General features: G+C 36.3%; 1 protein-coding gene across 1 annotated transcript in view; it reads right to left on the bottom strand.

Annotated features, from left to right (window-relative positions):
• Positions 1–13480, bottom strand: part of MAP3K2 (mitogen-activated protein kinase kinase kinase 2) — an 88558-nt gene that overhangs the window by 39756 nt on the left and 35322 nt on the right. The window contains exons 2-6 of the mRNA XM_023519387.1: positions 9512–9585; positions 6727–6845; positions 5788–5828; positions 4028–4127; positions 580–693 (exon numbers count right to left, since the gene is read on the bottom strand). Of these exons, the coding sequence (XP_023375155.1) occupies positions 580–693; positions 4028–4127; positions 5788–5828; positions 6727–6845; positions 9512–9518 (381 nt within the window). The 5' untranslated portion in view covers positions 9519–9585. The remainder of the gene's footprint in view (positions 1–579; positions 694–4027; positions 4128–5787; positions 5829–6726; positions 6846–9511; positions 9586–13480) is intronic.

The following is a 13480-nucleotide window of genomic DNA, read 5'->3' as shown; positions in this document are numbered from 1 at the left end:
GTGTATGTGGCTGGCGCCTTAGCCACTTGAGCCACAGGCGCCAAGCCAAGTCTTTGAAATTTTAATTCTAACATAATTCTTCCCAAATTTTCGGTTTTTACTTGTTTTATATGTAAAATATACTTACTTATAATTGTGATTGTAGATTTGAGGAGTAAGAATATTAAACTACAGTAATTAAAGTATATAAATTTACATTTAATCATCTTGAAAATATATTAATGATTACAGAATATAACTTTCATATATTGACTTTTAGGCATTAAGTCCTACAGTTGTTTTTGTTTGAGACAGAGTGTATGTTGCCCTCGGTAGAGTACCATGGCATCACAGCTCACAGCAACCTCAAACTCTTGGGCTTAAGCTATTCTCTTGCCTCAGCCTCCCAAGTAGTTGGGACTATAGGCACCTGCCACAATACCAGACTATTTTTCAGTTGTAGTTATTGTTGTTTGGCAGGCCTGGGCTGGGTTCAAACCCGCCAGCTCTGGTGTATGTGGCTAGTGCCCTAGCCGCTGAGCTACAAGCACCAAGCCAAGTCCTATAGTTCTTACTGGAAAAAAATATCCTAATTCATACCTGTGTATTTCCATTTACTACAAGTAATATCTTGAGGCTCTTCATATGAATACTACGATCCAGCAGTTCCACAGCTTTGTCCAAGTCATCTTGTGTAGTTAATGGAATTACCAACTAAACAAAAAGGAACATAAGGAATTATGTAGCCGTCTCATTAGGTCAAATTCTTCCATAGCATTTCTATTACTAGGAAATTGTAAATGTCAAAAGGCCTCACTCTTTGATATGTTACTACAATGAAGTCTGAATGAGTACATGTATCTAGATCAGGTGTCCTCAAACTATGGCCCGCAGGCCACATGCAGCCTGCTTAGGACATTTATCCCGCCTGCCGGGTGTTTTTGCTGCCGCTGCCTATTCTGCTTAGCAGCCCACTCGTCCCAGGGCCTGCAGTCCATCCCTCCAACGGTCTGAGGGATAGTGAACTGGCCCCCTATTTAAAAAGTTTGAGGACCCCTGATCAAGATTGTTTTGTTCTTCCCATCCTACCACCACTAAAATTGTACAATGAATATGAATAAATCCTTTAAAATTTTGCTTTATTAATCATTATATTTGTCTTTTTTTTTAGCAGGGCCAGGGCAGTTTTGAACCCACCACCCCAACCATCCCCAGGGTACACAGGGCCAGAGCTCTAATCATTGAGCAATAGGTGCCTAGCCGATCATTATATTTGTTATAAAATACTTTTAAAGATTAATTTTCTAGGATATCTCCATAATATTACTAAATTCAAGTTACAGTATATTTTCCTCAAAACAGCATTAACGAACACACACAGGCCATCCTTTTATCTGCATAGATGCAACTATTTTAGACAGAGTTTTTTGCTCTATCACCCTGGCTAGAATGCAGTGGTGCCGTAGTGACTTACAGCAATCTCAAACTCCTGGGCTCAAGTGATCCTCCCATCTGAGCCTCCTGGCTAGCTGGGACTACAGGCACAGGACTACACATGGCTTATTTTTCTATTTTTAGTAGAAACAGTGTCTCACTCTTGCTCAGATTAGCCTCAAACAGCTCAAATGATATTCCCAACCAGCCTCCCAAATTGCTAGGACTACATACCTGGCCCATGCACAGATGCAACTCTTAGTTCTTTTTCTAATAGTAGCCACGGATTTGCACTCTCGCCTGGTGTGCTCATGAACATACCAGCATCCTGAGCATTTGTTGTTATGGAGGTGTGCCATGAGTAACATACCTGCAACCAACCGCCCACCTGGAGTTCATTTCTCTGAGCCTGGGGATCTGACCACTACACTCAAACACAAATAAGCTACATGGGTTAGCCGTCCCATAGTCAACCTTGAATGTGGAATCTGCTTTTATTAGTCCTTTCATGGATCAGACAAAAGCACCTGAGGTCTATGAATAAAAGTATGATTTACACAATTTAAGAAAATCAAAATACCTTTTTTCAAAAGTGTCAACTTAGTAGCTTAAGACAACTCTGTCAATAACTTCAAAGTATACTTTCCATTTCATAGAAAGAGTGATAGAATAAAAACAGTGAACATATTCCACACTTGTTAATGCACTCTAATTAGCACTGTGGATGAGCCATTCAAATGTAAGGCCTTGTTAGTTTGAGGTCCTATACCATATAAATTCCTTAAAGACAAGGATGCCCCTCACGGGACCAGCAATTAGCACAGAGCAAGACAAAGAGCAGACACTTGGCAAATGTTATTTAATAAGTATCATAGGAGTTAAAATTCAAGCTACACCCAAACCCACCAGCAGGGATGGTGCGCATTCACTCTGCAGATTTAGGAAAAAAAATTCCTTGTTTTAAGAAAGGCTGCCAGATATATCTACAGAGCAAAATTAATGTGAATTCAGTCATGCAATCCGCTTACATTTATTTACACCAGTGTTTCTCAACCTTCCTAATGCCACAGTGTATTTTCATTGTTAAAAAGAGATTGCAACCCACAGGTTGAGAACTGCTGATTTACCCTGTCCTTAGAATTATATTCCCAATATCTGTTTGTAGCTAATTTTAAACCATTATAAGTCACTACAAGCTTCCATGAATGGGAATCCTTTTTCCTCAAAGAATTCTTTTCTAATAAAAAGAATTATTAAGGCAGTGCTTGTGGCTCAGTGGGCAGGGCAAAATAGCATTTGAAAAATAAAATTTCAAGATAATATTAAAGTATAGTACTTTAAAGTATAGTACTATTAAAGTATAGTAAAGTATAGTACTTTGTTCAGAAGTGATGAGTACTATATCAGAATTCTAATTATTTAGAATGTAGTTTTACTTTATCAAAATATTTTCATCTCCTGAGCTGTAAGAGATTTCTTTAGACAAGGTGCATTAGGACTTTCTTTCGCTTTAACAATAATTCACTTAAAATCTAGTATTTTTATTTGCACAATGCGTTAACATTTGCAAAGTACTTTCACATGTCTTGCATTAATTTTCCATTGTCAAGTCCATCCTTACTGGCACTTTTCCTATCCTGAAGCACAGAAATCGTTTCCATCTTGGGATTGCTATCAAGCTGCTCCTTCTACCAGCTGTGTTCTTTCCCTGACTTTCTCTGCAGGGCTGGCTTTTCATAAGTCTCAATGTAAATGTCACCACCTTAGTTACTTCTTCCTTAACACTATATATAGGACACCTACTGCCCTTGCTTTACTATTTTTTTTTTTTGAGACAGAGTCTCACATTTTGTCACCCTTGGTAGAGTGCCATGGTGTCACAGCTCACAGCAACCTCAGACTTTTGGGCTTAAGCAATTCTCTCATCTCAGCCTCCCAACTAGCTGGGACTACAGGTGCCTACCACAACACTTGGCTATTTTTTAGAGACAGGATCTTGTACTTACTCAGGCTGGTCTCAAACCTGTGAGCTCAGGCAATCCACCTGCCTTGGCCTCCTAGAGTGCCAGGATTACAGGCGTGAGCCACTGTGCCCAGCCCTGCTTTACTTTTTATCACAATACTTTATTCATTTCTTTCAAAAATTTCATACATTTAAGCAGTTCAATTATTGATCATCTGCTTCTACCACAGTAGACCTTGTAGGTCTACTCAGCGAGGAGCTACAATTCATGTCACAGCATTACACTTGAAAATTCAATAAATATTTTCTGAAGATAAAAAAATTAATTAAGATAATTCACCAAAAGTGAACAGAATAAAAATAAATGAGCGGCAATCTTATAAGTAGCACATATATTTTCTTATAATAGATTATCATTCAATAAAACCAGGTTATCATTCAATTATTTGCATTGTAGCACCTTCTATTATTTTCCACAATGGGAGAAAAAAATCTATCTTAACCAGATAAACTTGTGATATTTCATTCCTCTGATATACCACACATTCATCGATCCCTAAATAAAAACACAACAGTCCTAAAAGCGATCTCTTAAATGAACACATTACTTTCCAAAATAAGAAATACTAAAAGTTAAAACTACAGGTTTACCTCATTATTGGTATAATGCAGATCCATAGACTGTCCAAAGGCAATTTTAGCTTTAGACCGCAGATCTTCCAGTTTAACTGGTCTGGGAAACTGAAGGATTCTATATAGACAGAATTTTAAAATATTTTATTTTCTTAGGCTAAGTAATACACACGCAACAGTTACCTCTTATTAAGATATAAAATTAAGTAAAAATTGTATAAATACTTAAACTGTACAATAGCTCATTTTTAATCAAGTGCACAAATTTTCAACATAAAGTTTAAAAACTCTAAAGTTTATTCTATCCTGATAAAAATTTTAAAAAGGAAATTCTCAAAATGTTCTAAAGTTTTAAATTTGCATTGAAACTGACACATGAATGATAAAGATCAATGTAAAATGTCCACTGAGAAAAAGTGATTTAACTTAACTATCTGACACCTGCATAACAGAATACAATAAAATTGTTAAAAAGAATAAAGCTAGTCTTCGGGGATCTAAATTTGGATTTCTGTATCCTTATCAACGCAATAATTTTTATCAGGTACATACAAGTACATCTCCAAAATAAATATCTTGAAAGCATTACAGGACAGGCCCAAAGGGAAGACTGAGCTCAGGAGTCTGAGACCAGCCTAAGCAAGAACAAGACCCTGTCTCTATGAAAAATAGAAAAATTAGCTGAGCAGGGTGGTGTGCACCTGTAGTCCGAGCTACGTGGGAGGCTGAGCAAGAGGATAATAATTTGAGCCCACAAGTTAGGTTGCTGTGAGATACAATGACACCACTGTACTCTACCCCGGGAAATAAAGGGAGACTGTCTCAAAAAAAAAAAGAAGAAGAAGAAGATTACAATTTTAAAATTAATTAAACTAGTACTTTCCTCTTCTATTCCAAAGGATTGGGCTGTGCTGCCCTTAGAGAGCATCATCTAAAGCTGGGACACCATGTCTGCTTTGCTCCCTTTATTCCTCCAGGGCCTGCTCTAGCATATAGTAAGTATTTAAAAAATAGTGCCAAATGAATTTTAAAAATTGGGAAAATATCCATTAAAGAATCTCAAACAGGATAGTAAACTGGCCGACAGTTCTGTGATATATCTGATTCAATTTTAAAAATCTCTATGTAAAATACATTTACATTTCCAAGGTATATGATTTGTAAGCCACTTTAAAGTCCTTAAACCTAACAGGCTTTTTGTTAAATTAACTCAAGGAGACACTACTAGCAGAAATGAAATTCCATCTTTTGTAACTCTCATTACCGATTTTGTCATCAACTACCATCATTTCGCACGGGATATAGACATCTCTACTAAACAATTTACAGTCACCATTCCAACTCACCTTCTTCAATGTTACTAATGAAATACAGGTCATGGCACTAAGGTCTCTTAACAATAAGTAAAATTGTGAACGTTAAAGTCTGTACACATAAATTCTGGTAGTCTCTAGAGGGATGATAACAATTGTGATAAAGGAAAATATATTTAATTTGCACTGAATAAATAAAAGAAATTGTAATATTTAAAGGCTGCATTATGCAGACTTCATTTATTTCCAAATACTATGAAGTAAAGACATTAATCATTTCTAATGTGTAGCCAGAATTTTGACAAATTTTATCTATCTTGAAACTAAATTCATGTTATACTTTAGCAAGGCCTTCTCTATTTTCAATTTTTAAACCATGAAACTTCATTCAAATCAAAAAACCACTAAAGCTTAATGAGAATACATTTGATTAAATCAATTAACACGTAATGTTTCCTTCGTTACCTTTTTTCTCCTCTGTGTTCAAATTTGACTCGGATGTCATTCTGGAATGAAATGATACATCAGTCATAATGTGGAGATCATATAAATCTATCATATTAGTTAACTTCTAAATGATTTTCTTTCTTAAACATTCATTTAAAATAGAGCAGAGAAGGAAGGTAGTTTCATTTTCCCTATCGGCTCTAGTCAATTGATAGTGTCTGCCCAAGAGCTGACTTCAGAATTACGTTGATAAATCTGGGCAACACAGAAAGAACATCAAGGTCTATTAGTGAAGGCATCAGGGGTATGAGACATTTGCTGACCCTGTTAGAGGAAAATATAGAATACTGCATTTCCTCCTTCTATGCTTGGCATCTCAAGTTAATCTGACTTATAATAATTAAAAACATCCCATTTATAAATATTCAGAATAAACTATTTGAAAAATAAAACAACCTGCCTATCTTAAATGCTTAAAGAATGGATGAAATCCCAGCTTTAGAGACCAGGTACCACATTAAATGAAATTTTTTTTTAATGCACAACTATTATGGGAAAATGTGTAACAAACAACAGCAAAATACTTGATTCAAAAGTGTAAAGGCTAAACAAACACTTTAAGGCCGGGCATGGTGGCTCACACTTGTAATCCTGGCACTCCAGGAGGCCAAGTCGGGTGAATTGTTTGAGCTCAGGAGTTTGAGACCAGCCTGATCAAGAGTGAGACCCCAACCAAAAATGAAAAACTGAGTCAAGAGGATCACTTGAGCCCAAGAGTTTGAGGTTGCTGTGAGTTATGACGCCACAGCACTCTACTGAGGGTGAAAAAGTGAAACTCTGTCTCAAAAAAAAAAAAAAAAAAAAAGCTAAACACCTTAAGTCCTCTAAGTTAGGTTTTTAAAAGAAAATAATTCAAAGAATAAAATACACTTATTAAAATATTATTAAAACAAATACCTGTTTTTTTGGTGATGAAGAGTTTGCTTTTCTAGTTTCCTGTAAGGATAATGCTGGTCGACTAGCCTTATGAAGAACAGCCAAATCTTGCATGATTGAGTCCAAAGCCTGCTGATCATCTAGGTATTTTTGAAATAATACATAGAATTTTAATTTTAACACATATAAAGAAAGCAAATACAAGATTTACAATGAAATTTATTTAGAATATGCATCTAGAACATTCTTAATGCCTACACTTTGGGTGAAATAACATTTTAATTATTTAAGAACTGAAGAGGGGAGAACCCTGACAACTGATAACATCAAAATTACACTAGACTCAAGGTGTAGCATCAGACTATTTTTAGAAACAGGGTCTCTCTCTTGCTCAGGCTGGTCTCGAACTCCTGAGCTAAGGCCCTCCACCCACCTCAGCCTCCCAGAATGCTAGGATTACATGCGTGAGCCACCATGACCAGCGTGGAAATATTCTCTTAAACTTTTTCACCACAAAGTTTAATAAGACTAAAACATTGACTAATGATCTTGTCCAGTAACAACTTAAGGGGCAACAATGGAAGAAAAATCTATTCCTTAGAAAAAGTAGTCCATAAAACTGAGGGAAAGAATCATGAACCATGAACTTTCAATCTCTTCCAAATACATATACCAAAGATTTCCTCTGAGGTTATAAACATGTGCCTCCCAGTAATGTCAATTATAAGATCTCTAGAAGACTTCAAGGGCAACTTATTTTTATTAGCAAATCAAGAAACTTTATTGTTTACGTTTTTAAAATGTAAACATTTTGGTGAACAATAATTTATGTTCATGAAGCTGTAACAATTAAAACATGCTGGGCAGCGCCTGTGGCTCAGCGGGTAGGGCTCCGGCCCAATACATTGAGGGTGGCGGGCTCAAACCCGACCCCAGCCAAACTGCAACAAAAAAATAGCCGGGCATTGTGGCAGGCGCCTATAGTCACAGCTACTCGGGAGGCTGACGCAAGAGAATCACCTAAGCCCAGGAGCTGCTGTGAGCTGGGTGATGCCACAGCACTCTACTGAGGGTAATAAAGTGAGACTGTCTCTCAAAAAAAAAAAAAAAAAATGCTATATTAGAGAAGTCTTTTTTTAAAATCTGACATTCAAGAGTCTTGGAAAAACACAAATAGGAGACTTCTCAAATTTGTTACTTTTAAATGACATGCAACTATTTTATCCTATAGTGAAATTAATTTCATATTGAAATTTAAAAGTAATAGTTGTCATCATTTTATAAAATAAATCCTAGATTAAGAGAAAAATTTATAATCTTTCACATAGTATTGTATCTAAAATAAAATTTTACCTTAATGTTTACCAAATATGTAACTAAGCCAGTGGGTACACTATAACCACAACAGGTGTAAGATCTGATAGGTCCATGCCAGAATATGTTACTTCTTGATAAAAATAAATTTTCCCTCATTTTGAATAAGCTCAGAATGATCTTGACTAGAATAAAATTATTTGATGTGATCTTCTTGAGAAAAGCTAACATCTTTAATTCTATACTCAGGAGAAAGGAATGCTAATACTTAAATGTATCTATGTTGGTCTATTTTATTAGAAAAAACTTTTAAGACTTGAATTTAGGCATTTTTATATGTTTAACATCACAGTGTCAAAATAAACAAATCCCTGAGGAGGCTTTGGCTAAAATCTCTGATCATACAGTATAGGAAAAAAAAGTTGAGTATTATTTTCTACAATACATGTAAAAAAGAAAAGGGCCATTAGAACAAAAGTTCAAATCATAGGAAGATGGCATACAAAACAGAAGACGATTTCACTGAGTTGCTTCTTTTGCAGGCTTGAAGAATAAGATGGTAGCGGGTACCTGGAGGGAATTTACTTTAAAGAGGATGAAAAGGTGTAAACTAAAAAGTCCACAAAAGATCAAGCACAGTGACAAATTTACTCAAATTATAATAAGCTCTGTTCTAATGATTCTTAAACTATTTTGTACTGTTAAGAATCTCTATGGTGGCCACAGAGCACTAGGCAGATTAGACAGGTTATAAATATTATAAGCATCATTCGTTGTCCCAACAGGCAGTGAGGATGCCCAGAGGATCCCAGACTGACCAATGGGCACACAGAAGCAGTAGTGAGTTTCTAACATATGTTGAAAGGACAATCAACTGAGCACAAAACAAAGTTAGTGTTAACATATGACAAAATTTCATTTTATTTCTTTCTTGCCATCAGAGTCTAGCAAATCACAGTACATATTGTAAAAGTCCCTACTTTGTTCTATATAAAACAATCATTCTGAAACTGTAATATAAGGCTGGGCATGGTGGCTCACGCCTGTGATCCTAGCACTAGGGGAGGCTGAGGTGGATGGACTGCTTGAGCTCAGGAATTTAAGACCAGACTGAGCAAAAGGGAGATCCTGTCTCTAAAAATAGCTGCGCATTGCAGCAGGTGCCTGTAGTTCCAGCTACTTGGGAGGGTGAGGCAAGAGGATGGCTTGAGCCGAAGTGTTTGAGGTTGCTGTGAGCTATCAGGCTGAGGATGACTCTGTCTCAAAAAAAACCCCAAAAAACCAAAATACAAAACAATCATTCCACATGTGTAATATAAAATTGTTTTGATTGAAAATCTGTTAAGTTAGTAGATACAAAATATTATATAAATCAGCTCCACCATTAAATTTCTTCACAAAAAGGTTTACAATAACATATAATAGAGAAAATTCTTTCTCCCTCATGCTATCATTTAATTACAGCTGAAAAATATTTTTAGTTTTAACTCACCCATCATGGCAACCAGCTCAACAATTTAATTAGGAAAATGGTTTTCTCATCAGCATTCTTTATTTCCTTAGGAACTAAAAAGACAAACATGTGGATAATAAGAAACAGAAAAGATAGGCACAAAAAGAAAATATTCTAAAATCAGAAAAAATCCAAAATCCAAAATATTTCTGTTCCCAACCATTTTGAACAAACAATACTCAACCTTTGTATCTTATCTACAACAGACACACTCTAGATTCAAAAACAAAACATGGGCCAGGCACGGTGGCTCATGCCTGTAATCTTAGCACTCTGGGAGGCCAAGGCGGATGGATTGCTTAAGCTCACAGGTTCAAGACCAGCCTGAGCCAGAGCGAGACCTCATCTCTAAAAATAACCGGGCACTGTTGTGGGTGCCTGGAGTCCCAGCTACTCAGGAGGCTGAGGCAAGAAAACTGCTTAAGCCCAAAAGTTTGAGGTTGCTGTGAGCTATGACACCACAGAACTCTACTGGGGGCAACAAAGTGAGACTCTGTCTCCAAAAAAAAAAAACCAATATATGTGTACAGGAAAATAGAAAAAGATATACCATGAAAACAGTAGCCAAAAGAGGCCCAGAGTGGCTATACTAACAGCAGACAAACTAGATGATGATACAAAAATTACTGTTAGTGACAAAGGGTATTTTATAATGAAAAATGTCTAATTCATCAACAAGATACATCAATTACAAACTTACATGTATCTAACAAAAGTCTCAAAATACATGAAACAAAACTGAAAGAAACAAACATGCAATTCAAAAATAAGGAGACTTCAATGCTCCACTTGTAATAATGAACAAAGCAAGTGAAGAAAATCAGTAAAGAAACAGAAGACTTGGATACTAAAAAACCATTAGACTTCATAGATACCTACAGAACATTCAACCTCAGAACAGTAGAATATATATTCTTCTCAAATACCTGTAGAACATTTTCTAGGATGGACTACATATTAAGCAATAAAACAAACCTCAATAACTATAAATGGACTGAAATCACACAAAGTACATTGCCTGACAATAATACAATGAAATTAGAAATTGGTAACAAAAGGGAAATTCACAAATAAGTAAAAATTAAATAACATACAGAAAGAACCAATGAGTCAAAAGAAGTCACAGGGAAATCAGCTACTTTAAGATAAACAAAAATGAAAACACAAAAAACCAAAAACCTACTAGAGGAATCTACAGTAGAGCTAAAATTTATAACTGTAAATGTTTATATTAAAAAATAAGAGGTGACGGTATTTGGAAATAACTGGGGGGGGGGCAGAAAGCAAGAGTGATTTCAATGACCTAATTTTCCACTTAAAACACTGGAATAAGAACAATTTAAACCCAAAGATGATTCTTTCAACTGACGCAGAAAAAACTTTTGATAATATCCAGTATCCTTTTATGATTGGAAGACTTAAGAAAACAGGTATAGAAGGGACATTTCTTAAACTGATAGAGGCCATCTACAGCAAACCCACAGCCAATATCATACTGAATGGAGTAAAATTGAAAACATTTCCACTCAGATCAGGAACCAGGGAAGGATGCCCATTGTCTCCACTGGTATTTAACATTGTAATGGAAGTCTTAGCAACTAGGCAAAAGAAGGTGATCAAGGGTATCCAAATAGGGTCAGAGGAGATCAAACTTTCACTCTTCGCAGATGATATGCTTTTATACCTGGAAAACCCCAGGGACTCAACTACAAAACTCTTAGAGGTGATCAAGGAATACAGTAGCATCTCAGGATACAAAATCAATACTCACAAATCTGTAGCTTTTATATATACCAACAATAGTCAAGCTTAAAAAAACAGTCAAGGACTCTATTCCTTTTATAGTAGTCCCAAAGAAGATGAAATATTTGGGAATTTACCTAACAAAGGATGTGAAAGATATCTTATAAAGAGAACTATGAAACTTTGAGAAAAGAAATAGCTGAAGATGTTAACAAAGGGGAAAAAATACCATGTTCATGGCTAGGAAGAATAAACATTGTTAAAATGTCCACACTACCCAAAGCAAAAAACAAATTTAATGCAATCCCTATCAAAGCACCACTGTCATACTTTAAAGATCTGGAAAAAAACAGTACTTCGTTTTATATGGAATCAGAAAAAACTTTGACTAGCCAAAACATTACTCAGAAATAAAAACAAACCAGGAGGAATCACACTACCAGACTTCAGACTATACTATAAATCTATAGTGATCAAAATAGCATGGTACTGGCACAAAAAAATAGAGAGGTAGATGTATGGAACAGAATTGAGAACCAAGAGATGAACCCAGACACTTATCGTCATTTGATCTTCAATAAGCCTATGGAAAACATAAATTGGGGGAAAGATTCCCTGTTTAGCAAATGGTGCTAGGTGAACTGGCTGGTGAACTGGCTGGTGACCTGTAAAAGACTGAAACTGGACCCACACCTTTCACCATTAACAAAAACTGACTCTCAATGGATAAAAGATTTAAATTTAAGACATGAAACTATAAAGATACTTGGAGACAGTGCAGGGGAAACACTTGAAGAAATGGGCCTGGAACACTTTATGAGGAAGACCCCTTGGGCAATTGAAGCAACACCAAAAATACATTACTGGGATCTGATCAAACCAAAAAGCTTCTGCACAACCAAGAATACAGTAAGTAAAGCAAGAAGACAGCCCTCAGAATGGGAAAAGATATTTACAGGTTATGTTTTTGACAAAGGTTTGATAACCAGAATCCACAGAGAACTCAAACTTATTAACAAGAAAAGAACAAGTAATCCCATTCCACAAGGGACTTGAACAGAAGTTTCTCTGAAGAAGACAGACACATGGCCTACAGATACATGAAAAAATGCTCATCATCTTTAATTATCAGAGAAATGCAAATCAAAACCACTTTGAAATATCATCTAACTCCAATAAGAGTAGCCCACATAACAAAATCCCAAAATTACAGATGTTGGCATGGATGTGGAGAAAAGGGAACACTTCTGCACTGCTGGTGAGAATGCAAGCTAATATGTTCCTTTTGGAAAGAAGTTTGGATAACAATTAGAGATCTAAAAGTAGACCTGCCATTTGATCCTGCAATTCCTCTACTAGGTATATGTCCAGAAGACCAAAAATCACTTTACAACAAAGATATTTGCACCAGAATGTTTACTGCAGCCCAATTCATAATTGCCAAGTTCATGGAAGATACCCAAGTGCCCAACAACCCATAAATAGATTAATAAATTGTGGTGTATGTACACCATGGAAAATTATGCAGCCTTAAAAAAAGATTGAGACTTTGCCTCTTTTATGTTTACATGGATGGAGCTGGAACATATTCTTCTTACTAAAGTATCTCAAGAATGGAAGAAAAAGTATCCAATGTACTCAGTACTATTATGAAACCAATTTACAATCACTCACACTTTTATATGAAAGACAAAACACAACCATAGCCCAGGATGAAGGAGGGAAGAGGGGGAGGCACCTGTGGCTCAGTGGGTAGGACGCCAGCCCCATATATGAGGGTGGCAGGTTCAAACCTGGCCCCAGCCAAACTGCAACAACAACATAAAAAAATAGCCGGATATTGTCGTGGGCGCCTGTAGACCCAGCTACTTGGGAGGCTGAGGCAAGAGAATTGCCTAAGCCCAGGAGTTGAGAGCACTCTACTAAGGACAACAAAATGAGACTTTGTCTCAAAAAAAAAATCCCATATTCAGACAAATAATTGGACTTCAGAAAAGTTATTTGCATAAGATTAAGAATTTCAGATGTGGGATGGTGCCTGTGGCTCAAAGGAGTAGGGCACTAGCCCCATATGCCAGAGGTGGCAGTTTCAAATCCAGCCCTGGCTAAAAACCTGGAAAAAAAAAAGAATTTCATATGTGGTGGAGTCAAAACCAGAAATCCAATTTTTCTGATCCCATTGCATCATGCTGCAGTGTGTGTGGG

Source organism: Otolemur garnettii, unplaced genomic scaffold (assembly GCF_000181295.1).
Source record: "Otolemur garnettii isolate 467f Iridium unplaced genomic scaffold, OtoGar3 scaffold00173, whole genome shotgun sequence".
NCBI classification, from domain to species: Eukaryota; Metazoa; Chordata; class Mammalia; order Primates; family Galagidae; genus Otolemur; species Otolemur garnettii.
This window is presented reverse-complemented; position numbering and strand designations above follow the sequence as displayed.